This window comes from Anser cygnoides, chromosome 2 (assembly GCF_040182565.1).
Source record: "Anser cygnoides isolate HZ-2024a breed goose chromosome 2, Taihu_goose_T2T_genome, whole genome shotgun sequence".
Lineage (NCBI taxonomy): Eukaryota > Metazoa > Chordata > Aves > Anseriformes > Anatidae > Anser > Anser cygnoides.
This window is the reverse complement of record NC_089874.1, coordinates 74,573,154-74,601,040: the sequence shown is the minus strand read 5'-3', so window position 1 is coordinate 74,601,040 and position 27,887 is coordinate 74,573,154. Positions and strand designations below refer to the sequence as shown.

The 27,887-nt window shown below is 39.1% G+C and overlaps 1 protein-coding gene across 2 annotated transcripts in view; it reads left to right on the top strand.

Annotated features, from left to right (window-relative positions):
- Positions 1-27,887, top strand: part of MYO10 (myosin X) — a 163,742-nt gene that overhangs the window by 90,698 nt on the left and 45,157 nt on the right. For both annotated transcript variants that reach the window (XM_066992486.1, XM_066992487.1), the window contains exons 5-19: positions 331-465; positions 1,819-1,943; positions 3,015-3,028; positions 3,158-3,242; positions 3,891-3,994; positions 6,770-6,899; positions 7,822-7,940; positions 8,652-8,798; positions 8,974-9,074; positions 9,312-9,378; positions 10,970-11,062; positions 11,792-11,860; positions 12,047-12,129; positions 13,484-13,592; positions 16,708-16,788. In XM_066992486.1, the coding sequence (XP_066848587.1) occupies positions 331-465; positions 1,819-1,943; positions 3,015-3,028; positions 3,158-3,242; positions 3,891-3,994; positions 6,770-6,899; positions 7,822-7,940; positions 8,652-8,798; positions 8,974-9,074; positions 9,312-9,378; positions 10,970-11,062; positions 11,792-11,860; positions 12,047-12,129; positions 13,484-13,592; positions 16,708-16,788 (1,462 nt within the window). The remainder of the gene's footprint in view (positions 1-330; positions 466-1,818; positions 1,944-3,014; positions 3,029-3,157; positions 3,243-3,890; positions 3,995-6,769; positions 6,900-7,821; positions 7,941-8,651; positions 8,799-8,973; positions 9,075-9,311; positions 9,379-10,969; positions 11,063-11,791; positions 11,861-12,046; positions 12,130-13,483; positions 13,593-16,707; positions 16,789-27,887) is intronic.

The window sequence follows — 27,887 nt, the reverse complement described above, 5'->3', positions numbered from 1 at the left end:
TTTGTTTTTCAGTTTTCATGAGAACTGTTGGATGGTATGTGTTCAGAGAGCTGCTCTTTGCCTCATGGATATTGTGTACATCTTTACGCAATAAATGCCTTAAAATGCCATCTGGAAAGTGGTATAAAGTCTAAGAATAGCTTGAATTTTGTTCTGAATGTCATATTCAGCAAGTTTAAAGGCGTATTCTGTTGCTGTTTGAGAATTGTAACTAATCACACCAGACTTCCTGACCTCCAGGAGTTGAGAGTTTGGAGGGCTGGCCATGTAAAGGACTTCTTCCCTGGTAGCTAGAACCATCAAAACACTTTCCTCCTCTTCTTCTTTCAGTGGTGAAAGTGGTGCTGGTAAGACAGAAAGCACTAAGCTGATCCTCAAGTTCTTGTCTGCAATGAGCCAACATTCGCTGGAACTGTCTTGCAGAGAGAAGACCTCCTGTGTGGAGCAAGCTATACTTGAGAGCAGGTACTCCCTTCATACGTGTGCATGTAGCCCTGGGTGTTGGACAAAGGGTCAGTTAACAGAGGTGAGACAGTCTTAGAAGATGAAAGTACTTCAAACCTGGGTTAATGGAAAAACACAATTTTGGTTTTGTTTGGTACCAGAGGCCCTATTGCTGTTTCACGTAACACCTATTAAGGTGTGGTAAGTTTAACAGAAAATTGGTTGGTTGGAAATTGCTTGATGGTCTCCAGGCACTTCAGACAGCTCTGAAGGACTGGAGAGTATTTTGCTACTTTGAAACCCCCATATATATGCCTTTTACTGCTCTGAATATTTTACTACTTTTACTGCTCATTAATGAATCAAGTAACCTTGCTTACTTCCTAATGTAGGATTGTGCAAATTATTGCTGGTATTGTCTTGGTCTCATTTTTAGGAAAAGACTGAATCGCTGAGAAAAAGTTTAGTGACGGTCCCTCTACATGTGCAATACAATGCATGCTCACTAGTTTTTATAGGAGTTGTCTGTACTGCTGATGGAGTAGTAATTAATTAAATAACTTATAATTGACTGATCATCTGGATGCTCTCAGAGAGATGTGAGCACAGTGGGATGAAGCAAAAAGATTCATGGTTTTGAGAAGGACTATTTAGTGGTGGCTTTCATTTTTTATTTGTAGCTGAATTCAGATAATCAGTGAGGGAAATGGGTAATGGGAGGAAGAAACTATTGGTTTGTATGGCCTGCAGGTAAGGAAGAACAATATTCAGCACAGTGAGGATAAAGCGTGCAAGTGCTAAAGGGAGAATAAGGAGAACTGATAAGACACATGAGTAAATGCATCAGATAAGGTGGACTCTCTACACAAGAGTAAAAAGCAATCAGTGCTCAAACGAAATAACACATGGGTCTAAGCTATTTAAAAAACAGACAATTTGAGGTGCTATTACCTTTGTTTATTATGCTTAATCTCTTTTTTATCTTTATTCTGCTGTATCTTTGTTTTTTTAATTGCCTTAGGATAAGGACTATTTTCCCTACATCTGTATAGCAATTTGCATGCACTGAGATTTTTTATTTCTATGATTTGAGTACTATAATGAGAATTGCTTGTGTCTTTTGCACAGTTACAGATTAAGCTGCTGAGTAATTTAGGACTATCAGTCTTCTTGTTCTTGAATACTTTCATATCTTGGTAGAAAATTGAGATGTCTGTTGTTAGTAAATTGAAGGTAGTACTGAGGATGTAGATTATGGCTGAGGAAGGTGTCAGAAGTAGGCTTTACCAAGTGCTATCCCATTCACCAGTCCCCTGTGAAACTGTCAGCATTCTGGTCACGCTTTAACACTTCTGTCATTCTGTATTTTCACAGTCCAATTATGGAAGCTTTTGGCAATGCGAAGACTGTTTACAACAACAACTCAAGTCGCTTTGGGAAGTTTATTCAGCTGAACATCTGTCAGAAAGGAAACATTCAGGGAGGAAAAATTATAGATTGTATCCTTGTTTGGTGATTTGTCTTGTGTTTGCAGACAACCTGTATGTACCTCCTCTGTGGAGGGCTGAGAGCGAAGTTGCATGTACCCTCTTCTGTCCTTTCACCCTATTCTGAAACATGCACAGTTAAATTGACCTGATTTACGTTGGGAAAAAGAAGTAGTAACACCAAATCCTTCATGTGTTTGTGTAAACATTCATTTGTGGTAGGGCACGATGTGTATACTCTCAGAGGACCATAATTTTGTACTGCTGCTGCTTAGAGTGGTTCACCTGCATGCTCCTAAGTAGTGAGCTAACAGAGCCTTAGTTCTTGGGGATAACTTCAGTTGTCAGCTATTTCCCTCGTTCATTTTATCTGAAGATTAATTTCTCAGTTACTGGAAAAGTACTTGAAGGAGAAGAGCTGCTGAGTTTCTGCAGTGTGAGGGTGGGTGGGTCAAGTCCTTGATTTGTCCTGATGATTTGTCCTTAGATTTGGAAAATTAGACTATGAGTCAGCTCCACCAGAGGTGCGCGGAATGAGGATGAGGAATACAGCCAGGGGATGGGAAGCTGTATAGATGAAAACACAGCTGACTAGACAGGGAGATCACGGACTCTGCTTGCTGTTTCAAAATAGTACCTGGAGTAACCGATGTAGAAATTTTTTACATCTTGCCTCTCTGTTTGGGGGAAATATACTCGTGGCTTCACCTTCTGAAATCCTGCCTAGTATTTTGAACATAAGTTGCTTTTGCAGTGGAACAAATTTCATCCTTAAGGCTGCTCCCAAGCTTTAGATAAAAGACAAATTAAAGGAAAGTAGATGCTGTTTAAAATGCAGGAAAAGACAAGTCCAGTTTTGGTGGGATGAAAGGAGAAGGTTTGGGAACACATCCATATTGTAACTGTTGTAATATTACCATTGTTGCTACTTTATTAATCTTATTATGGTAAAAAGCACGTAGTAAGAAAAGACCATGATACTCTTCCTACTGTCTCAAATGAAAGAATTAAAATTAAAAATAGCCTGTGTGTTAATTGCGTTTTGTTTTATTCCTTGACTGGAGTTTTTGTTCTTTGCTATAGATTTATTGGAAAAAGTAAGTTGTCATTTGTTCATGCTCAGTTAATTTAGTTTGATTTAATATTTTCTTTGTATCTGAAGATTTAAAAAAAAAGTTCTGCTTGAAAATGGCTGTTTAAATAAAAACTATTTTTTACTTTGACAGAACCGTGTAGTAAGACAAAACCCTGGGGAAAGAAATTATCATATATTCTATGCTCTGCTGGCAGGGGTAGAAGAGAGAGAGAAAGGTGAGTGGCAAAGCTCAAGTCACACAACTGTAGTGGCTTTCTGTTAGCAGTCAGCCACAGTGACAGCAGCAGAGAATATAACTGCAGAAACTCAATAAGCCAAGCAGCAAAATGGATTATTTATTCAGCTGGAATTCACTGGGCATGAATTTGAGCTCTACCTGATAAAGTAACCTGCTTAGTTGAAGAATGTCACCAAGCTGTGGGTCATTTTTCTCTCAGCTTCTTCTGTGGCCCTGGGAAAATTACTCAGGGACATACATGCTTCACTATGTTCAAGTTGCATATTTTTGCTGGTACTAAATAACTCCACAGCAACAAAGAGAAGAATTCTGGTTCCTCTAATCCTCTCTCATAAAGAATAAATCTACTGAACAAAAGAAATGACATTTGTATATGTGCAAATTTGCCTAAAGCTGTCTCAGTGTCTGCCTTTGGGCCTGCTGTCTTTGCATGCTAAAAAATAGAATTATCTCCATTGTACAGCTAAACAAAGCAAAATAAAACACCACGTTTAATTTTAATATAAAATGTTATTCGCTACATTGTCATAATTTCTGAGAAGAAGATGAATTGTGAACTGTGTAGCTCTGACATATTAATCTGTGGATTTTTTTTTTCATTCCTCCTATTCTCACCCTTCATCAGATGCTTTTTACTTATCTGTACCGGAGAACTACCACTACCTGAATCAGTCTGGATGCATAGCGGATAAGACAATCAGTGACAAGGATTCTTTCAAAGAAGTCATTGTGAGTTGTTTCACTAATTCTTTATGCTTTAAAAACACCAGAGGAGTGGATGCCTGGGGCCTATTGATAGAGCAGGGGACAAAGCCTTCCTGTACTTACCTGTGTTTCTCTCTGACATTCTGGCTCTGTGTGGAGCTCTCCCATAGAGACACTAAGCTGACAGGGACTTAGATTTTCTCATAACACGCCACTGTTATTGCGAGCATGTGTCATGTCACACCTCCAGTGCTTGATTTTTTATTTTTTTATTGTTTCACAATGGGTTATAATTAAGTGAAATGATTAAATTTTGGAATGAAAAGAGTATCAGATGAGAAGATAGTAAAGCATTTACATGCCTTTGCACTTCCCAACATGCCCAGCTGTAGGGATATTTACAGGAGTTTAGGGAACCTACCCATTTTTGTTTGTAAGAAAACTATCCATATTCCCCGCTGGAGAAGCATGTTGTGAAGTAAACATAAACTGTAGTCCCTTTGTCAGCGTAGCCTGTATCTGAAATAAAACAAAGCATCATAAACACAGGTGTGCACAGAAAGCACGTTCTGTTGTCCTGCCTTTAAACCTGACTCATTCCAAACATCCTCCAACAGTAGGGTTGCCCTTTGTTCTTCATCATAAAAAAAAAAAATCACAAAATAAAGTAGTATATTTGCTTTCCCTCCTTTGCCTTCCTCCAGTATAAATAGAACCACTATATCCATAGTAAAATGGCCAGTTATGTTTATAAAAAGGCTTATTTTATGTCTCTTATTTATGTAAGATTGTTCGCATAAAAATGTCAGAACATAAAGCAACTGGAAGTAGCCCGCCTCTTGTGGAGAGAAGGATTTGTTTTAGCAGATTGTTTTACATTGCAGGCATGCCTGTTTCCGCTGTCTTTTCATTCTAAAGCTTTATATGGATCATGTAGTGCCTGCTGGACCAAGGCTGCAGTGCAGTGTGTGGGGAGTGAAGCACGTGGGCTTCTATGATTCTTTCAACTGCAGTTGGAAAATCCAGTTGTATGCAGTAAAATACAGAGTAGAGATGAGTAAAATGTAAACAGATTAAAAAACAAGTCCTGATGGAGATTTTCTCTGAACAGCTTTATACCTATGTCAGCAATTAGCTATAGCAATTAAAGTATACTGACTGTTAGGATAATTCCTAATTGCTTACCAACTTGCTTACCAACTAAGGTTATGCACAGTAGATTTTAAAAATCAATAGAAATAAACACTTTTATGCCCTTCACCAAATTATATTTGCTTAGCTATTTTAATCTCTTTGCCAAATTGAAAAATAAATGTGTATTTGATGCAGCAGTTACTATTAATGTAAAACTTCCCAATCTGGTGGGAAGGCTGTTGGAAAAGTTGGTAATTTACCTAAATTATAGTCACATAGCTTAAGTAGATTAGCATGACATTTAATTTGTGCTAATCATCCAGGGGGTAGGCAGAGTATGAAATCAAGTTGGCAGGTGAAGTTTGTGTGCTGTCCAAAATGCGGACACACTGCGTGCGCACGGTGAGGCTGCCCAGCCGCTTACGTGGAGCGGGAGACCGGCAGAAACCCTGTAGTATGCATTCACCAGTCTTTTCCTATTATATTCATCCCCTTTCTGTATGTTGATTGCAGTTTAAGTTCCAGAAATGTTACTTAGGTGAAACTTTTTTTATGCCCTCCCGCCTACTTTCTTTATTGATGCTTTCCTGGAAGCAAGGTGATTCTCAAATGCCTGCACTTCAGACATTCTTTCCTTTGTATCTGTCTTTGTGTAGGAGACAGTGAGGAGGACTCGCAAAGTGAGCATGGAAATGAATTCATAGTGTTGCTGCCTTTTTTTAGAGCTCTGTTGTGAAAGGTCTTCTAAACAAAATACACCTTCAGCCTCTGCACTTTTATTTGCAGGATGGGTCTGAAGTTTTCCATTTGTAACTTACGATTTATGAAAGTTGGAGTGCGTCGTGTCTACTTGCAGTGACCATAACATGATGCACCTTAACTGCAAGGGAATAAAGCTATGATCTAATCTCAGACAGGAGCATACTAGGCCCAAGTTTTGGTAATTTCCAAAGGTATACACTCACCCCTTCTATGTCAGAGAACAGTGGATATTTCTCTCAATCAATAGTGATTTGCTGTTCTTGTTGTTACATAGTTGAGCCTTGATCATTGCCATATTGTTAATTCATAAATTCAATGCATTTTATATAGGTCTGCTTTTCTTTCTCAGTTTTACTGTAACATTTCAGACCATACTGGTAAGATCTGTATTTGGGCTTCATGGCTGGCCCAGAATATGCTGTAGAAGACCTCCTCCGAGATCTCCATGGCTGAGAAAACAAACAAACAAATCCTACACATTGCAGTGTTGCAGTGTTTCCTTCCACATGCCTTGTTAACTACAAGGCTAATTGGCAAAATTTGGTAAAAACACGGTAGAGGTTATCATTTATTAATGAAAATCACTGAAATTGTCTAATACACAACTCAGTGGGGCATTTCAGTGTTTATATAATTTTAGTAAAGAATTTGAAAGCAAGTAACAGCGTCCTTATAGCATCAAAAAGATTTCTTAAAACCAGACTGATACCTGCATGTTCCAAGTTGTCCTCAGAATGTCTTGAAATGCATTCAATTTGTGTTGAAGCCAAAGGAATTAATTCCTGCTAGTCTTCTGTCAGTACTGACTTGCCTTGCAAGGGCTTGACAACATGGTGGGTTTGTGCTTGTCCCCATTTTTGAGTCAGTGAGTGTTTTATTTAAGAAGCCCACATGTCATTCCAGACTGCAATGGAAGTGATGCAGTTCAGCAAGGAGGAAGTGCAAGAAGTTTTGAGGCTGTTGGCTGGCATTCTGCATCTGGGAAATGTTGAGTTCATCACTGCTGGAGGGGCACAGGTGTCCTTTAAAACAGGTGAGAAGGCTGTGCTTCCCTGTAGCATGTAAATGTCTCTTGTAATCTTATATTCATTGCTAATAGATCCAACCATAGCAAAGACAAACACTGAAAAGGTATTTTTGCTTTTTAGCATTTGTAAATGTTGATTAAAGTTTTATTTTTTGCTTTTCAACAGATGAAGCAGATTAATCTTTGTTGCTGGATGCTAGATCTTAATTAGGAAAGACCTTGAGCATGTATTTATTCCATTAATAGTAGTGAAATTCCATTTTATTTTAATTCTTTGTTTGAAATAATCTCAAGTTGATCAAACTTAAGTGAAAAAGTATGTTTCTTAACTGATACCTCCACTGAAGCTATATTTTATTTAGAGCTTTCTATACTGCAATTACAAACATGAAAGCATGTGCTGGTATGTGTAAAGACTAGGCTTGTGAATGTTTTAAATATTTGTTTGTATATGGCAATAAAAAATAGCATTATGTCCTGTTTTATATACTGCATTACAGCAAATTAAAATATGCATGTAAGAAAAAAATCACTGGTTTTCATTATCCTCATTATCCCAAAGGAAGCTTAAACGCATTCATCTGGATGGTGATTTACTTTCTGTATCTGCAAAAATATGCTGGAGTAAGCAGCAGATTTTTCGAATCCTTGATATGTACCATTAAGAGGAAAAAAATATGTGACTTAATTGTGATGAATCTCCACTGCTAAATTCCTTCAATTGTGCATATCTATGATACTGTGCTTTTTTGTTAGCAACAGAAAAAACTCTAGAAATTCTAGCTGTCTTTTGAGCTCTAATTCCCATCATACATACTTAGAAGCTTAGATGATTAGAAGCATCTTAAATGCTGATTGTCATAATAATATCCACAAATGAGTTCCACAACCTTATATATTCAAGGACGTATTTGTCTCCTTTTGCCAGCTCTGGGTAGATCTGCTGAACTACTGGGGTTAGACTCCACACAGCTAACTGAAGCATTGACACAGAGGTCAATGATACTCAGGGGAGAAGAAATCCTAACACCTCTTAGTATACAACAGGTAAAGCCATCCATCTTTTCACGTATTTCCCTGGTCTGGTCAATATATGGCTCAGTCTTCAAGTCCAGTTAAATCTTTGGCTGCTCATGCATCAAAGTTGCTATCAAAAATACTGTGTAGTTTTTTGGGGAAAAATATAATTGGACTTCTAGGAATCTCTGTAGATCCCATTCAGTCATTCTGGCCAGGGCTGGTAGCTTGGCTCGTGTAATTATTAAGTCTGGTTGCTTAACATTTTTTCCAATTTATAATCATGCAGGCTGACAATTTTCCTTGTTTGACATTTGTGTTACGTAGGCACTTTTGAAAACGTTCATTAAAAACAATTAGGTTGTTTACAAGAAGGGGATTAGAAAAAGGTATACATCAAAATATGCTTACTAGTGGAAGGGGGAATATTACATTGTTATCTCCTACTCTTCTATTTTCTTCATCCCCGGTTTAAGTCTGTAATTTTCTAATCTTTGAATGCTTTAGTTTTAAAATCTAATTTTAAAGAGCCACATAGGTATACTGCTGTTATAACTTACACTGTTAAAGCTTAATTTGGGACTCTTGGTAACTATTCAGACAATTGCTATAAAGGTACATAAGAATACAAAGCTGCTGGCATTATACTGTGCCTTAGGCTGTGTGGAGGATAATGACTGTCAAGGTCTGGTAAGTTCTCAGTTACACTGGTTGGTATGTTGTGTGTTATTTTTGTTGCAGGCAATCGATAGCAGAGATTCTATGGCTATGGCACTTTATTCTCAATGTTTTGCTTGGGTCATTAAGAAAATCAACAGCAGAATCAAAAGCAAAGAGGACTTCAAGTCCATTGGAATTTTGGACATATTTGGATTCGAAAACTTTGAGGTAGATTTCAAAAATTTGTTCAGATGAATTGTCTGATATTGATGCTTCATTGTTCTACATAGCTTTGTCATCTTCACTGGAACTTACTAAATTTGTTATAACTTTAATCAGTTCATTACTTGCAAAGTAAAATGCTTTGAATGGATACATTTTTGAAAATGTCTTCTCTTTTTAGGTAAACCGTTTTGAACAGTTCAATATTAACTATGCAAATGAAAAGCTCCAGGAGTATTTCAATAAGCACATCTTTTCCTTGGAGCAACTGGAATACAGCAGGTAAGGGTTACAGGTGAAATTTGAAAGAATTTTGAAAATATAAATATTCACTCAAAATTTGCATTACCAGCTACTTTAGCTTCCTTTGAAAGTATCTTACTCTGTGACTGTGTATTTTTTAAAAGCAAGCTGATTTCACAGTAATTTGCAAGACAAACACATCAGCTCCTCCCATTTGTATATTTAAAATCTTTTCTTTGTAGTTGTCAATAAAAAGTCTCTCCTTATTTTCCTTAGGGAAGGACTAGTTTGGGAGGATATTGACTGGACAGACAACGGAGAGTGCTTGGACCTTATTGAAAAGGTAATAAAGTATTTGGTATCAGTACCGATTTCTAGATCTTTTTCTCAGGTAAAATGTTTTTAAAACACTGCTGACATAAAAGAGTAGATGATAGCAGCTCTTGCATGTTTAAGTAGTGATCTTTTAATGTGATCATTTTCATGCATGGACATATTCTAGATTATATTGTAAGCTCGGTATACATATCTTTCCTTGTAACTTTTAACAGTGTAAGGTTATGTACAAAAGGAATATCTGGAAATGATTTAAAAGAGTAGAGAGTCTGTCTTTAGTCATGAAGCTTGCCTTCCTGTTTTTCTTCCTATTAATGACACTAATATTCATTGCTATAGTGAAAATAATAATAATAATAATAATAAATTTAACACTACAAAGTCCACATTTAAAGTATAAAATGCAAGATAATTTTTACTTTGAAGATTTTGCAAGGCAAAAGAGAAGGCTGACAAGGTGGCAGGAGGGGACAGGACAGGACAAAAAGAATGACCATGTCTTTCTCCCATAATTGCTTTTTCTGGATTATGGGTAAACTTCATTTGTTGCCTGACAGTTTTTGCTTCATCCATAATTTGATGTGTGTTCTGATTTGTACTAAAGAGACATGTAAAAGATCACGAAGTTTCTCCGTAATTATTGACAGGAATATTAGCAGTGAGGGGCAGGTGAGACCCAAGTTCACTGCTTAGAAATGGCTGGATGCTCTCTGGCTGGATGAAAAAGCCTAAGTTACAAACAGTTTCATGTGTTCACTTCTGCCAGCAGTACAAGAGGGCTGAATAAATTTATCTTTGCATGGCTTTTTGAGTTTAGGTAATCACAGAAACTCCATGGTGGTAGGCAGAGGATGCAAGTGTCAGGATGTGACTGCCATCAGGACAGTGGAGTTTGGCAGAGACTCCTCTAGGCTAAGAGGAAGTGAATTATTAAAATGTGCACCTGGAGAACTGTGTTTTTCTGAGAGGCTGTATCAACCTGAAGTTTGCTGGACACGTTAATTAACTGCAGGGTAGCTTACTTTGTTTACCACCTATTCTAGTACAAGAAGTAGGGAACATCAAAGGAAATTATGAAGAGGCATATGCAAAACAAAGGGAGGTTCTGTTTTATGCCATGCATAGTTAAATGGTACATCTCTCGTTGTGCCCCTGGGCACTGTGTATGCTAGAAGTCCTCGTTGGTTCATCAAGTAAGTAAATAAATTCACGGAAGAAAAGTTGTTGAAAGGTTCAGGCTTGGGGAGCTCCTGAGTTGCTGATCATTGGAGACTTTTAAGGCAGGCTGGAGTTGTATTCTGAGGCAAAATCACTGTATGCACCTAAGAACTCCCTACATGAAGAAGATTGTGGCTTCTTTCAGTAGCTTTTATTTCTTTGTTTTGCCTGCATATTGTATGCTGTATGTTTCAAAAGGAGTATATCCTGGAAAACAGGATTGCAGTCTTCTAGGAGAGTGGGTTTTTAGTCACGTACTTATGGCTTTGCATTTCTCTGCAAACAATACCTTCAAGAACGTTGTGATTTTTCCAAACTAGGGACAAGATTGGTGTCCATCTGTGCACTAACTCATCTTCTGCCTGTTTTCACTGTTATAGAAACTTGGCCTTCTGGCGCTCATCAATGAAGAGAGCCATTTTCCTCAAGCTACTGACTCCACCTTACTGGAGAAGCTGAACACCCAGCACGCTGTATGTGATGTCTTGCTGATGTATTCTGGGCAAATTATGGAGGGTCTTTTTTCTTCTGTAGGAATTCATGGTTCAAATACACGACATGTAGTTGCAGAGGATGTTGTGGATATGATCCAACTTGCTTTCAGAACTTAGAGTCAGTTACCACGGAAAACACATCCTTGTTATTGTCTAGGTCGAGTTACATATTGGTGAACAGGTCAAGTTCAGCTCTTAGAGCTTTGACAACCCACAGTAACTCAGATTACTTAGATTTTCAATTTCCCTTGATTTAATGAAGTATTCACCTTGATGTCATTTTCCAAAGTGTTGCTGTTCCCTCTGTACAGAATAGCAGCATTACCTTTATTTGTAATCCTAGAAATATTTTCAAGAATTTTGGTGATACAAGCATATATCTACCGATCTTCGTAACTGCCAATTTAAGCCAGAGCCGTCCTTTCCGAGATGCCTTTAATAGAAGGGTTTGCCAGATGGTTTCAGCTTTAGTATAATGTCTTTGTAGATACTATCAATCTGTTATTATTGCATTTGAAGCAGTCCAGACTAACAAATCCTATTACCGTTATAAGTTGGTTGGTTGCTTTTGGAGTACTAATCTTCTGGGGAGTTTGCAGGAAGACAATGGTTTGTTTAAGTCTGGGTTGAGAGGATAATGTGACCCTTTGTATTATTCTACTCCATGGCCCCTCAGATATTTTTCTCTTTTCTTTTTCCTTCAATTAGAACAATCCTTTTTATGTAAAACCACGAGTTGCTGTTCACAATTTTGGAGTGAAGCACTATGCTGGGGAGGTAATTTTCTTTTCTTTTCTTTGCTGAAATTATTCCAAACAGAATTTTCATTAGCTTAATTTTACCCTGAGGCTGCTCAAAAGTAACTAAAGCACTCTGGTCCCTCAGTGCTTTTTACAATTCCACCATTGTGAGAGGTGTTCAACTGCTGGGCTTGTTGTTTGAATCAGCTCTGTTTCCTGCTAGGTCCAGTATGATGTACAGGGGATCTTGGAGAAGAACAGAGATACTTTCAGAGATGATCTCCTGAACTTGCTACGTGAAAGCAGGTACATTTGCATGATTTTTGTTTAGGACATCATGGTAAGAGGTGTCATACCACCTAATTCTGCCAGGGTTTGAGTATGTTAAATGTTGCATAGCATCAGACCTTGACAGAGTTGAAATGAGCAGAGAAGAAATATCAGAGGTGCCTGTAAGCAGATCCGAATGTAATCAGTTCTCACTGAGTCAGATTTCCCCCTCTCATTGCCATTCACTCCAGGAGGTTGCTAGACAGCTCACTTGCTACCTTGTGAGTAAGGAAACTGAAGGCTGGTGATGGTTTCCCACTATTACAGGGTGCCACGCAGGCAGCATGCATGCATGGTGTTTCATTTCACATACAGCTCTATTTGCTTGTATTTCTGGCATTCCCTAATTTGGTTGAAAGCTTAGTGTTCAGGACCTACCACAGTGCAAATTAATAGTAAAGGCTTAAAGGGAAGAGTTTCTATAGTCTGCTCTTGGATGTCTTGCATGTCTCTGTACTTGCATGCCTCCTGTCATTCTGTTGTGTAAGGTCTCACAATCCTTACAGTACCTTGTAAGCTGGAGCAGGACCACATGCCTTTCTGTAAGCATATGACTGAGACTCAGGATGCACAGGGGCTAACAGGAGAGGAGGATGCTGAGCCCAGGTTGTCTCTGTTCTTGGCTGCTGCCCTAGCCCATCCAGTCATCCTGCCTTGCTGTGGGAGTTGTTTGCTTGTAAATCCCTTAAGCTGTTCTGTGCAGGTGAAACTATTAATAAGTATTTCTCTCTGTATGTTGCTTGTTCTATTTTCATGATATATCTGACATGGCATCTGTTAATTGACGTATGTAGGTTTAAGTAGTAAGTTAAAGCTGCAGGACCTAGTTTTGGAGTAACTCCATTTAACTCCTGGGGTAACTCCATTTAAGTTAACAGATCAATAGAAGTGATAGGAGAAGGATACCAAAGTGATAGTGTGAAAAACAGCATATACAGCAAGCATCTGAAAGTAAGGCTCACATGGGTAGCTGTTTTGTGTTGTGGTACAAAACAAAACAGAAATTTCATTTGTTCAGGTACAGTTCCCATTATAGTCACCTGGAGTTTTGGTTGAGTGAGTGGAGTAAAATGGAGTAAAGATTCTTCACACTTCGTTTCCATGATGGCGTGTTAGGAAGGGAGAGGAAAAAACCTCTTTGTTTTTGTTTTTGCTCCCCTGAGTAAATTCTGCAAAGACAAAGTCCATAGTTTAAGTTATGGAGAAAATTCTTAAGTGTTTTTTTTGCATGGAGGATTCGCTTTCTGAGGGACAGAGTTTACTCTACATTCTGTAGTGGTACAGTGTGCTCTGTATACTTTAAAGATTTTCTTTCTCCTTTCTGTTTCAGTCTTGATTTCATCTATGATCTATTTGAACATGTTTCAAGTCGCAACAATCAAGACACTCTTAAATGTGGAAGCAAGCACCGAAAACCCACTGTCAGTCTACAGTTCAAGGTCAGTTATTGTGTCATCTCTGCTCTGTAGCTAATCAGTGAAAGATAAACCCTGTTCAGTAAAGAAAATCGTGGATCAAAACAGGTGGAAAATTAAGCATCAAAACAATACTGTCTCTTCTATGAAACTGCACTTACTAATCAACTGATTGGGAATACTAGTTAGTTTCAAGCAGAAGCCAAAGTTCACATCACACCATCCACACAAAACTGTTGCTTTTCACTTGTTTACTTGTCCTTATTTTAAAGCTCCACTATGAAGTTGGTCTCTGGTTTCGTTTTTTCTTTCTAATTCAAAGCCAACCACACAAATGCACAAAGCCGTACAGCAGTGCCTGTATGCTATGAAAAATAAGTACTGAGTAAATATCTCACTAAGATGTTGCATTGCTTTGTAACTTAACTTCGAAAGCATTTATATTAAACAGCTTTTTATGGGGCTTTATAGGCCTGCCATCAAAAGTGGCACCAAATTGAAATCTAGCATAAAGTCGATCTGCAAATTATTTAAAAGAGAAAGATTGGCACAAAACCCTTTCTAAATTGCAGGAGTACAAGTCTGGATTAGTTGTCTTTCATTTTGCTTAAATTAATATACATTTGTACTCTTCATTCACTTTTTTTTTTTAAAGGGAGCAGGCTTAACCCCCTTGAGGGCAGATTTTATCCTAATAGACTATTGCTGACTGTTGGACAAAACAGGAAGGAATGTATGCTGGGGCACACACAGTGTATTTTATTGAAAAACACTGATGTTATATTCCGTGGACAGCCTGCTCTGTGCTATCATTGCTTGTTTCACAAAATACTTGTGGTGGGGTGAAATTATTTGCTAGCTCTTGGGGATAAGGTAAGGTACTGTTTCCACCTAATTGTATCTGTGTAAAGTAGATCTTAAGATGTTAACATACAGAAATTTAGTATATTTTTTCATCCACTTTGCAAGGTAGAACATAATGTAGAGTTCCTTCTCTTCTTCATCAGGGCCCATAGGCAGCATAAAACATGATAAAATATGAAAGCAAAACATGGTTGCCTCTTAGCTAAAGCTGCAGTAACTGACCATTAACTAGTCAGAGTGCTTTACAAGAGGTTGACTTTCAAGTCATGCTATCCCCAATGAATTTGTTTGGGTATTTTTCCATGTTTTAAAGCTGTCCAAAGTTCTTAGGATAGGCTGGTTAACTTTTATTCATTTAATTCAGAGTGCTGACTATTGTGGGCCAGGGGGTGCATGTCAAATAGCTGAGGTTGGATATTATCTGTGTGAGTTTATTGCTTAAAGCAAGGATAACTTCATTTTGGCTCATCATCTGACATTGACTTAAAAGTGTGCAGAGCTTTGTAAAATCTGGATGCCTGTACCAAAGATGAGTGTGAAAACAGATCAAATCGTCTTTGTTTAGACTGACCAACTTTCCAGTCTGTGCTGGTGTTGTAGCTGGTGTTGCTAGAAGTCTGAGAATTGGCTTAGAGGTCCATAGATACGTAATGCTCACACAGGTTTATGCAAATGAAGCCATTACTTCTAAAGCGTAAATATTTGTCTTTACACAAAAATATTTGTCTTTGTATTTTCTTGCTGTTTAATATTTGCTGCCTCTGACTCCTAGTCTGGAAGCTAGCAAAGGCAAATAACCCACAGAACTATCATTTACGTTCCCAGTCACTTCACCATTTGCTCCCTTTGCTCTGTAGCAACTCCTGTGCACGTCCACAGCTCTGCCTGTTGCCTTTATCGCTTCCTGTTTAATCACCAAGAAAGCCCTTCGTTTGCAGATTAAAGCAAGAATTTGTTGCAACAGACTGCCCTTGGCAGTTTCACTCAAAAACATATGGTAGGGCACGCAGTGTTGCTCCTTTAGAAAGTGAATTTTCTCTCTACTTGGCAGCTTGCTCTGTATCCTCTTTGCTGCCTGGCACACAGTGCCACCTTTGAGGAGTGAAACGTTATCGTTGCTAGTTTTCAGTGCTGTTCAGAGTGTGGGCTATGTTCCTGTTCAGTCGTTTGTATCTCTGCAAAGTAAATGTAAGATTTCAGTTTAAAACAGAGTATCATACTTAATGATACGGAATGGGGCAAGTTGGAATGATGGCTCGGGAGGGAAAGGGGTGGATGTATAATTAAAATAATAATCATAAAAAGACTGAGGGTTTTTTGTGATTTTTATCTCCAGTTAGAGGTTTAGATAACTGATAGTCTAATCTGTATTGGGTCATACAGAGTTCCAAATCTCAGAGGGAGAGAAAAAAAAATATTTTTTTCTCTATTTTTCTTTTAATGTACCTTATAGCATATCTTTTTATTGTTAAATACAATAAATAACTGGTGGCAGTTAGCTATCAAATGAAATAACTGTGCAACTGTCTGCTTAAGTGTTGTCTTTCAGTAAGATATATTTTCTTTACCACTATGTAGTTTACTCAGTTTTCGTCAGCTAGGGGGATTTGTTTGAAAACCTGTTACTGACAAAACAATAGCTACTATATTCTAAAGTACTTCTTTTTTTTCAGAACTGTTTTACGTTTTTTCTGCCTTCATGTTAATTTATATTTACTACTACAGTGTTCTTTTATAGCAAGAAAAGGAGACACCATGTAGGAGAGGGGAACTCTGCACAAAATGCTGTTGATTGCTGGGAAATTGGGAAGTGAATGGGTATGGTGTGATTCAAATAAAAAGAGGAAATCTAGTTTTTGCAGTTATTTTAGTTTCACCTTAGACCCCCATTTTGCTTTGTGGCTTGCTTGAGTATAACAGTTTGCAAATATGGATCCTAAGTCTTAAACACTCATTCAAAGATACTTGAAACAGCAATTTTCCTATTTGTTGTTTCCATATGAACAGTTTCCTTCATTATCAATGTGTACATCTTGTTCGCTGTAGAACAATGATGAAAGTTTTGATCAGAGGGGCTGGTGGAAGAAACAAGCATGCGTTTATTCTGTATGCTCACAGTATGACTTTACATAATGTTGTAATTTCTGGTGTGAACCACTAGGTGTTGCAGTAGATACTTTCTGCAGTGCTAAGCTGTAAGAGCTTTTTCTGGGGTATTTTGCTTGTACAAAAAGTCCACTTGTGAAGTGCTGTCTTCTTTCTACCTGTATTTTAGGAATCACTTCATTCTTTAATGGCAACACTGAGTTCTTCAAATCCTTTTTTCGTTCGATGCATCAAACCCAATGTGCAGAAGGTAAGATTTAAAATTGCTTCTGTCTTTTCTATGTATACCAGGCTTAATCTTTCACTGCTTGGTTGGTTGTTTACAGATGTGTGATGTAGACAGTGGCATTCTTCGCCAGCTTTGTAAAAGAATCTGCAAAGTAAAGGTACTGGGAAAGGTTTCTGATTGTTTTTTTTTCAGGCAGGCTTTGTCTCTGGGCACCTTTTCAATAGCCATTGCTCAAAACTCTCTGTGTGGCTCTAAGGATGGTTATAAAGGGAAGAGTTGTCAAATGTGCAACGTTTTATAACCTGTGAGAGCCTTTTTAGGAAAAAGATGTCAAAACTACAATGCTAGTTTTAAATCAGTAGAGGAAGTGAATGGTGGTGCATATAATGAATCAAACTTTTCTTTCAATTTATGTACAGTTCTAGGCGTAATCATGCTGGCTGTTAAGTTCTGTTACAAAATATGTTTTTAAAACAGACTTGGAAACTCAGGCTTACTGTATCAATTTGTCTTTGAGTTGCAGATAATGAAAGAAGATACAAAGACTTACTTAGATATGTTTGAGGGCTTTGTAGGAGATGGAGGTAACAGTATAGTAATTGCTGATGTTAATATTGTTAGCTGGTCCTGATATTCTGGGACTTTGTGTGTCATTTTCTGGCTTTATAGACCATTGTTCGGTATGGTCTGCATATGTAAAAATGCAACAGGTGGAGGTACTAACAAAAATGGTTTATGGTTTTCACAATGCAAATAGCTGACTTTTCTATAAATCTGGTTTTATATACTACATTACTATTGGTTATGTAGTTAGGACAATAAAGCATCAAACCAGGCAGATTTAATTCCAGCCTTTTTGGATAGTCTGTACAGTACATCCCTGACTGTACATGCTTTCAGCTGCTGTTTTTAACTACGCTTTTGCACTGTTGCTTGCAGTATGTGAAATAACATGCAGATTGCAGGCACCTTAGTGAGAGGAACTAGCCAGTAAGCAAATGGGACCTGTTTTCTGTATTCTGAAGTCGTTGAGTACACTTTGCTTTGCAGCCACAAGGCAGCCAAAACCCCCTGGGTGACAGAGCCTTTGCTGGCAGCTGTGTTCGATGAGCATGTGTGTGTAGCAACATTCTTGATCACTGAGGGAGTGCAGTTTTGAAAAGCCTGTTTTTTTTTTTCTGTTCCCATTTCTTTTCTGGAAGCCCCACAACCCTTATAAAGCCCACCTTCTGCCACTAGAGTATAAGAAGAATTTCTGTAACTCGCATTTTTTTTTTCTTGTTTGTCCATTTGCATCCAAGTCAAGCTCATCTCCGTAGTGCCAAAGTCACAAGGATTTGCCATGGTTGATGCAAGGGCTGGGTGCTTGTTGCATTTCCATAGCAAGAAAAATACTGAGTTCCCACTCCCATATTCCTTGTCATTCTCACACTCTTTTCCCACTGGAATGCTCCATCCCTGATGAATTTGGCATATGCTACTATATCTGCACATACATTTTATTAGCATTAAAACAAAGTTCTCATAGAATTAGCAGCTGTGAAAGCAGAATCTTTAAAGAATCTTGAGACAGCTTCAGTCTCAGGAAACCATGTCTAATTGTAGGTTTCTGTGCAGAAAAAAAGATTTGGAAATTCCTGTAGACAGTCCCTTTCAAAGTGTGCACAAAAATATCAATGAAAACTTACACAAAAGTGTGTGTCCTTGTTTTCCATTTGCTTTAATTTGATTGCAAGTTATCTAGTGAAGCTGTTGAATCAAATTAAAGAAATCCTATTTGAAGAACTAGATTAATGTTGTAGTAGGGAAAGGGTCATGCATTTTACTTGTAGGAGCTGGCACAGTAGAAGACCTAATGGGAAATGAGAAGGAAAACCATACATAATACTCGTGAATGGCATTTTTCACTCAAGAAGGTATTCTCAGAATGCATTTCAGGGATTCATTGTTTTAAGTTCTGTCTGCTGGGCACTGCTATCTGTTCTCTCCATCTCACAGACAGAGATTTTTAGTGCCAGTCTTGTGTAGTTTTTGGTATTGCTCCTGCTGCAACACCTCTGCAGCGGCAGGTCTATGGGTGACATCTGGCTCTTCTGTAGCTTGGCTGGATTCTGTGGATGCACATCATGTTAGAGTTGTCTTTCATAGTTTGTCCTGTCATATGACATCTTGCTTTTTTTCAGCAAGACAAAGGAAAACAAGGTGGGTTGGTTTGCATAGCTGTGAACTGGCACAGCTCAGAGGGATGTTAGCAACACATGAACTACCAGGGATTACCACATATGTGCCTCACTGTGCAGGGCTGGATAGAAACAGAACTGCCGGAAACATTTAGATGAGATGCTGAAATGGAGAAATTAGGATGCTTTTCAGTATGTTTTCTGTCTGTAGGTTTTACTCTGTGGTGGCAGTGACATGGAATGCTAAAATGCCACCCTTCAAAAGGTATTTAATTCAAATGGTGCTTGAGAATTAACAAATGATGTGAAAGAAAGGGCCATTTTAATTGCTTTTTTTTTGAAATATGCAGCATTAAAGGAGAGCTGGACCAGAAGGGCTCAGAAAAGAGAGAGCAGAAGTTGTGTTGTCAAGAGCAAACCTCTCAAACTACTCGTTACCCTCATGACTGGGTACGAATAGGTAATACATCTATCAGCAAGCATCCTCTGAAATTCTGGAGAGGAGGAGATGGTGTCTGAGAGCTATTTTACTGTAGAAGCGTGTTTGAATTCTGTAGGTGAATGAGGTTGAGCAGATGGAAGACATTCAAAGCTTTGTAAAGCAGAACATGCAGCAGACAGGACTTCCTCTGCTCTTCTAGTCATTAAAGTTTATTCATAAGAGAGATGATAATTTACAGTAATTATTTGATTTTTAATTGATCAAAAGTTTAATTTTCAAATATGTTACAATGGCAAGCAAAAACAATTCAGCACATGCAATAAACTACTAAACATTTACATATCAAAGCAGGATCTACACTCATTAGAGCAATTTCCTAAAGGGAGCACATAGAGTACATGACCTTTTGTCACAAGACATTTCAGCAAGCAGGCCTCAGACAGAAGAACAGAGGACCCATTAATCTTTGGGAGACCTCTAAACAATCAGTCTATCTGTCTTCACAGTTTCCAGTCTCTTCTGAACTGGGCATTACGTGGAAACTTTTCCATTTGGAATGCTTAATGAGTATTTTCTGCTAATGAAGGGTCTTTCTCCTTCATTCCCTTCAACTTCAATGCATCATTCAGAGCTACATATCATTTCATCCTTCTAAAATTTCATAGAAGTTTCCCTGTTTTTTTTTCTCGTGTTTCTTTTCCTGCCTCCTTTTCTATCTGATAATGATTCATCCCGTCGACCTTGCTTTTTCTGTTCTTCATCTATTCTTTCTGTGCATATTATTTGTTTGTTTTTTTTAAGTCTTTTTAAAACAAGCTACATCCACTTCGACAGCAACTCAGCTGCATGTTTCTTCAAGGTTTGCTCTTATTAATAAAAAGTTGTTAAGCCTTGGTGCTGCTCAGGAGACAGTTCAGGGTGAATCTAAGATCTGAACTTTCTGTGCGATCTCTTCCAGGGGCAGAAATTCTCCCATTGGCCAGAAGGAGCCAGCCTCTGACAGTTGGCTCAAGTGACTTCTTGAGTTCCCTTCTCCATTCAGAATTTTTCTTCAGTCTTAATGTTGGTATAATCCCTGTGGGTGGCCCCTACCTCTAGTGTTGGTGTTTTTCTCTGGGACAGCCTCATCTGTGCTGATCTATTTTAAAACTTTCGTTAGTACAGCTTGCTTCTGTAATTCCCTGCTCTTGAGACAGGTTCAGCCACTGCTGTCTTATCATGCACATAGGTAAACAGGCTCAGGTCTTACTCCAGTTTGATCCTGATGGGCAAAATCCTGGTTTCACTAGAGTTGGCATGAAATTCTTGATGTAGACGTGTTTTTTTTTTTTTTTCTTTTAGGAAATGTGTGTTGTGAGTGTGTCACCTGAACAGAATTGTTGAGCCTCTACTGACTTTGCTTTCTGTTCATTTATTGTTGGTCTTATTCCTCTGTTGCAGTGATAGTCTAGCTACTGGCAAGATGAAAGCCACCTTCTCTGAAGTGTTTGATCTCTGAAAGGGCAGTTTTTTGTCTGCAGTTATTTTATATATATTTAATCTTAAAATTTAACTAGATGAGGTAAAGAAATGAGACAAAATTAAACCTGTATTGTAAACCTACTGCAAAGCTAGGGGTTACAGGGAGAAACAGGAAAACTATTAATAGCTTTGCAATTCAAGAAAGGCTGGTACAAAAAGGTCTGTAATAGATTCTGTGAGAGTTACTGCTACTTAGGAGTCCTGTCATCATGTGTGTGTTCATTCTGGGAAAATTACTATCAAGGCAGTAAGATTGCTAACAGCGCTTCTGGGGACAGAGCCACTTAAAGGGATCAAGGTAAAAGGCTATTGGCACCTGCAGTGTTCTTTGAGGCATGGGTCATTAATAGCCATGAGACACTGGAATAGCAAGCAGCATGTCCCCTAATACGAAATAAGATGCAAACCTATTTCACTTGGCGTCTGAATGAAAATTGTACTCTTAAAATAGCTCTGAATCATTACAGACATAAGTATAGCATGATAACGACCTAAACACCAATTAGAAATACAGCTCAGGAACGTGGTACAAAGGAACAATGGAAGAACAGCTTGGTCCCATCTGCAACGATGATTGTACACAGGGTGTGGAGCAGGCACAAGTTCAGTGAAGGCAGTATGTGAACTGGTTGTCAAGCTGGAATTACAGTATTGTCGTATTGAACCTTGACTCTATGAATTACTGAGTTTACCTTGTAGAGAGTTTTTTTGCAGAAACATGCATGAGGACAGAGCAACTATAATGCCAATGCAGCGAGAACAGCCCTGACATAAAACCTGAATGATGCAGGAAGGGAGGCTCTGAACTTCAAGGCTATTCTGCTAAACCTTCAGCACAGGATTGTTATCCATCTGGATAAAATATTTATTTTTAAAAGTCTTTATTTTAAAAAATCCTTAATACAGTGGTCCAGCTTCAAATTTTTATGCACATCCTACTGCAGTTTATCTCGAGCGTGTACTTTATACACCAGCCTCAGTCCATCAGCAGACTGGCATGTAGATGTCTTTGTGGTTTTTTTTGTTTGCTTTTTTTTTTTTTAAGAGGCTGAGCCCAGCAGTTAAAATCTAAAAAGCATTAGGCTCTAAATGGAGGCATCTTTATGGTTTACTGACTCAGTTGTAGAGCTTTGGGGTAGCACTTCTGCAGTGAAGCTGCAATGTTTGCTGGTGCTGGGAGCTGGCACATTATGAGGTAAATTTGACTGGCTGTCCATAAGAAGAAGAGAACAGAAAGCCTGGTCATTGCCCGTACAACTTCCCTGTAATACTTTGAAAGTAAAGGTAATATATGATGTGGCACAGCTACAACTGCAGGGGGTGTGTGGTACTGTCTGTAGAAAGCTATGGTCTGGTAGTATTCATTTAGAGGTGTGTAATTGCTCATGTATTAGAGATCCTTCCTGCCTATTTTAAAAAATTGTCTTTAATCTCAGTTGTTCTCAATAAATATTTGTCTTAAGAAGGCTCTCTGGCTGCCAATTACTGCTGTCATTGCTGCTGGAGGAAGCAGAGCCGCAGGCTCTGAGCACGGATCAGACTTGCCGAGGCAGTCCGGGTATGGCTCAGAGCGCTGCTGTTTGGGCTCATGCTCCTGGAGAGACCAGCCATTTCCCCAAAGCAGAGCATGTTGCCCCGCTCTCGCATCTCTTGCCACAAGTACACAGGGCCAAGTATGAACTACTTGTCCTTACTGCTTTAACTAGCTCTCATAAGGCTTTATTCTTCATCAGGAAGGCACAGTCATAAGGTATGGCACCATGCCCAGCTGATGCTGCTTAATTCAGCTACCTGGATCTTGTCGCCTTGGGTTTTGCAGAATTACATAGCTTCAAATCAAGACTTGTGGAGTATGTCCCAGCTGCATCATTTTCTGGCACATCACTTGAGTAATTAGGTCAGGCACTAGAAGACTCCTCAGGTAAAAGTGATAAAGGGAGTGGGTGTAAGGAAAGCAATGCTTGCTTGCAAAGTGCCAGCAGTAACGTTACATGTGGATCTGAACCCATGGAACAAGACTGTTCCTGCAGCGAGTCTTGTGCTGCACAGGCACTGCCCAGCTTCTCTGATGTCTTCACACAGCGTGCCAGTAATGCTGCCCGGGGTGCCCCTTTGTCCCTGTCTCAGAGCACAGCTGCTTGCTGGGCTGAAGCAGGTCATTCCTCTCTCCAGGCAGTTGCCCAGACAGGCATGTCCTTCTTCTTCATCAAGGTTTGTTGCTAACTAAGCAGGGCTGACAAGGCATCCCTTTGCTAGTGTATTAGAGTTTCTTTCAGTGACCACGTGTAAGGACTGTAAAAAGTGAGGTGTTTAAAGCTCGAGAGCTGGGATGGGTGCTACCAGAGAGGGAGCAGGCGCTGTGTTGCAAAGATGGCAACAAATCCCAGGCAGTACAGGCAAACAGACTTTTTTGAGTGTTTTGTGAAAGTGCCCAGTTGCCAGGTTCTCCAGAAAGACCATTTGGTAGGAGTCTGTCCACAGGTCATTTTCAGATCTCTGGTAAATGTGGTGGTGTCCTCGCAGGAACAGGGTGGGAGGCCGTGTGGAGAGAGCAGATGCTGCTTTGGGAGGAGGTGGCCCAAGCAGCGAGCTCCAGACCAATTTGGGGGAGTGGGGGGGGGGAGCCTAGGGTTGGAGTATTTTTCGAGTGCAACACTTGCTGTGTAGTTATTCTTTCTGAGCTGATCCTTGTGATATTTAAAAGTGAGAACTTGGACTGCCGCAGCAGTTCCTCTGCCAGCAGCATAAGGTCTTACCGGTCTTACTCTGCATTTTGCACTACCTGCTGGCTTCTTTGTGTGTTTTCTGAATTCCTTTGTATGTGGTTAGGTGACATGGACAGGCATTTGCAGAATTGCAACTGCTGATCGCAAATCTGAAGTAGCTTCTTTTTATATATACCAAGCAAAGAACTTGGCTTTTCTTCCTTCTGGTGCATTGGCACCACGTATTTGAATTGCAAGCATTGTCATGCAAAATGTGTGCGTGGAAAAAGCGTGTACTTCATCAAGCTTTCAGAGTTTTCTTTTTTTAAATGCAACAACAAAAAAAAAGTCCTCCCTCATCTCTAGGTGGCAATTTAAATTCAAGTCCTGTTTGCTGTGTTCTCATGGTAACTACTACAAGGGAATATGCAGAGTCCATGATAAATAGCCATCGTTAAAACTCCAAAAGCATAGCTGGGGCAGAGAGTATTGTTCTCTAGCAAAAACTTTAGCATTTGTAACTCCCTTGCTGAACTGTGTCTTAGGGCATTTTGTGCGTTTTATCTCTTAAGATTTAGGAATTTGTTGGCTGTGAAATATATTTACATTCTTGATGCTTATAAAGTGAGATTAGCCCTGCTGTCCTGTTAGTCAGGAATATCTACAGCGATTGCTGTAGAGCCAGCCCTCGCTAGGCTTGACTTCCTTTGAGTGCAGCAGGAATGAATTAAGCAAGTACAGCCAAAGATATCACATGAAAGACTTGAAATACCAGTGAGCTGAAGAAAGCCCTGGTCTCTGTGTGTGTGCATAGCTGCAACTGCTAAAGATTCAGTTTTTCACAATGGGTGAACGCTGAAGGGTGAAGAAGCCTTAAAAGGTAAGGGTCTAATTCATGCAGTTGTGTTTTTGTTTTTAATAATTTTAATCTTGCATGCTTGGAGCTGCAGTGGACTTGTAGAAAAAAGAAAAGAAAGTGCCTAGAGTTTGGCAGAGCAAGCTGTATTGGAAATGTTTCTGGTCTTGTATTTTCTTTTAAAGAGGCTAAATGCATGCAGAATCAGGTTTATGAACAAATGACTAAATTACGGGTCTAATCATATTTTTGAACGCCAGGAGAACTTTCCTTCGAAGTGGTCTGCTTTACTAAATCATGCTCTGTTTGAAAGTTAAAGGAGTGATTGTTCGCAGAGCAGGAAAAAAGTCAGCAGAGCTGGAGCTGTGTGTGCAGAGGGGGGAAGATCTGAGCTGTGGCGATGGTCTGCTTTGTGGAGAAAGATCTTTTCTGTTGTTTAGCAATTCATGGCATAGATTCAGGAGAACCAGCTATGTAAAGTTTAGGAATGTAGTATCCCTGCACTTTATTAAGGCATAAGGCACGGCTGTAGTTTGGCTTTGATTACATTATAAAAAAGTGACAGTGGGGACAAATGCATTCGGGGGTGGGAGAGTCTAGTGAGATTATCTGCAGCACCCAGAGGTTTAAACTGCTCTTGTAGTTCTGCTGGTGAAACTTGATGGGACGCATTTGAGCCAGTAATTCTTTCACTGTAGAAACACAGGAAACTGAATGTGCCTGTATATATATATATAAGTAACGTAAAGGATATTATAACATCATTGTATTTTGTCTTTGCTCTGTGTCATTTGCCTCCTTCTGCCCCCCATGAAACAAGCCCCACAGCCCAGCAAGTAAAACAGCTCTGTTCTGGGATCTCCATTTTGCTCTTGTTTTCCCACTTAAAGAGCTTGCCTCTGCGAACATTAGAATTCAGCCACAGGGTAGAAAATTAAGCTAAAATTGCTTGAGAGAACCTGTTGTGAAGGGAATGGGTCTGATCCTGTGTCATTGAAGTCTATGGGAGTTTTATTCTGGTCTCAAGACGACCAACCCTAGATTTGCCTTGCAAATCTAGATGGAGGTGATATGATCTGATAAAGTGCATATGGAACTGGGGATTCTCATAACTCCTGACTGTTCTTCTCGTGCTGATGTTAAGATACGTCCTTCTAAACCCCAAGTGGTAACAGTGGCAGTAGGTCAAAAAGTAGGTGGTATTTTTGTTGTATGGAACATGAATTAAAGGTATTTGGTATTTCTTTTGCTAAAACTGCTTAGCTTCAAAAAGGGGAGCATTCATTTTGTTTCTCATTTGTTGTTATTTACTTATTCAAAAAAAATGTAGTTACAACCTGTGTACCTTGCAACATAAATAGAAGCATAACAACATTGATTTTTTTTTCAATACAGCTAGATTGCTGATAGGAATTATCTGGAAGTTGTAGTATTCACAAATCTTTATCAGAGACACTCTCATAATACAAAAGTCATGTTAAGAGCGGATGGTAATGTTGAAGAGTAGACTTGGGTCAGTTCTTAAACTTTGTCTTCATATTTAACTGTATCTGTGTATGTATGTGTGGCTTTCGTTAATTTAATCAGAGTATACTGAAAACAAGCAAAGACTTCATGGGAGAAGAACTCACTGTGAAAAATTCATGAAGTACATCTTGCAGTCACCTTGTAACATACTTCAAACATGAAACAGCTGAAAGGGCATCAAAGCATCTTAATTTTGTTGAAAACACTCAAATTGTTTTCTAGTGTTTTTAGGAAGTTGATACATCTAAGAAGCAAGGCATGTCCATTCCTAACACTGTTGTTATGTCAATGTTAGAGAAATGAGATTGCTTTTTTAGTTGTATGAAGTAGAATTTAGTTGTAAAATCCATGTTGCAGGACAACAGCTGAGTCCTACCTGCGTGATGGCAATTAGCCTAACCTACAGGAAGAGTTTGAGGTTGCTGTTGTTGGTCTGTCTCCCCCAAGCTCCTGATGCATGCTCCCTGCTCCAGCAATAAGGAGCTGGACGGCAGGACTCAAAGCTCCCTGGAGCTTTGCTGTGGAGGTGGTAGAAAGCAGAATTCTGCAGGCTCTGTGGACAGCATTAAGTTTGTTGTTTGGTCCCAAACACAGGGTAAGTGTACACTTTAGGCATCCGGTCTGCAGAGTTCCTGGTTTTCTGCACATGAGCCAAGAAGCACTTTGCACTGTGTAAATCATTCAGGCCACTGAGAAGTTTCTAGTTTTGGCTGCCACCTTGGATTGTCTCACACACCTGTGAGCATTACACAATGTTTGGTGTAGAAAAAGCAAGTTTGTTGCTGAACTTAAGTGCTGTGCTATATTTTCAGAGCTGACATGATGAGATCTATAATGGCATTTTCAAAACTTACTCTCTGTGGACCTGGAAATCTTAAACATTAGGTACGTAGTAACTAGGGGATTTGGTTGGTCTCAAACTTTTTATAATCAAGCAAAGATAAAGTAGATGAATTACGAAAATATATCCACTTTCAGAAAGCCAGATAAATGCCAAACTTTTTGTGACACCAGCTTTCTCAAATGAATGGCTGCCCCAGATTCAGCATGAAAAGGACCAGTATATCTGCCTACAGTTTGCCAGCCACACAACTTGTGCATATTTAGACAAAAAGAGATGGTGTCCAGCCTCAGAGCTACACTATCATTAACTAAGTAGTCTTTCATAGGCAGAAATGATGACGTTTGCTGAAAGTGGCCTAGCACTTAAGTTAGCATCACAGAAGTAGTTAATGTAATCAAATCATTCACAGAGCAAACAAAATCTTGTTTAGGAAAGCTGATTCTATCTTCAGTGTCTCTTTCTGACTCAAACATGTAAGGGTTCTGTTTTGTTGTATACTTAGCGCCAGTGTATAAATTTCTCAGAGAAGAAATTGCTGTTCAGCCATCCAAAATTGCTGTTTCCCTGTGACCACTGGCGTGCTCAACCTAGAGCATCTCAAGATCAGCCAAGTTCTTAAAGGGCATATACATCTCATTGGCTTCAGTGAGCATGTCTGAATGCTTTGCTTAAGTTATTCATGCTGCTTTGGGTGTGCTGGTCAGCACATAATGGAGTACCTGGAGCTTTGGAAAAAAAAAGTGAGGCATATGTACAGCTCTCTTACAATAGTGTACCCAGACTGACATTGCAAGTCATCTGTGCAAAGAAGCAATATCTGTTGCTCCAGTGAAGTGCAGTCCACAATGCTCTCCAGTCCCAGGAAAACGTAGGTTGGGTATGCCAACAGTGAAAATGCATCTTACCAGTCATGGTTTCTCATGATTGTGTTTTCCAGATTTTCTGATCATGGTGAACAGGGATAGAGGAAAATACGCTTCTGGGGGGCAGAAAGAGGCACGTTCTTATTTAAATGTGACACAGCAGATTGTAAAACCATAAATAA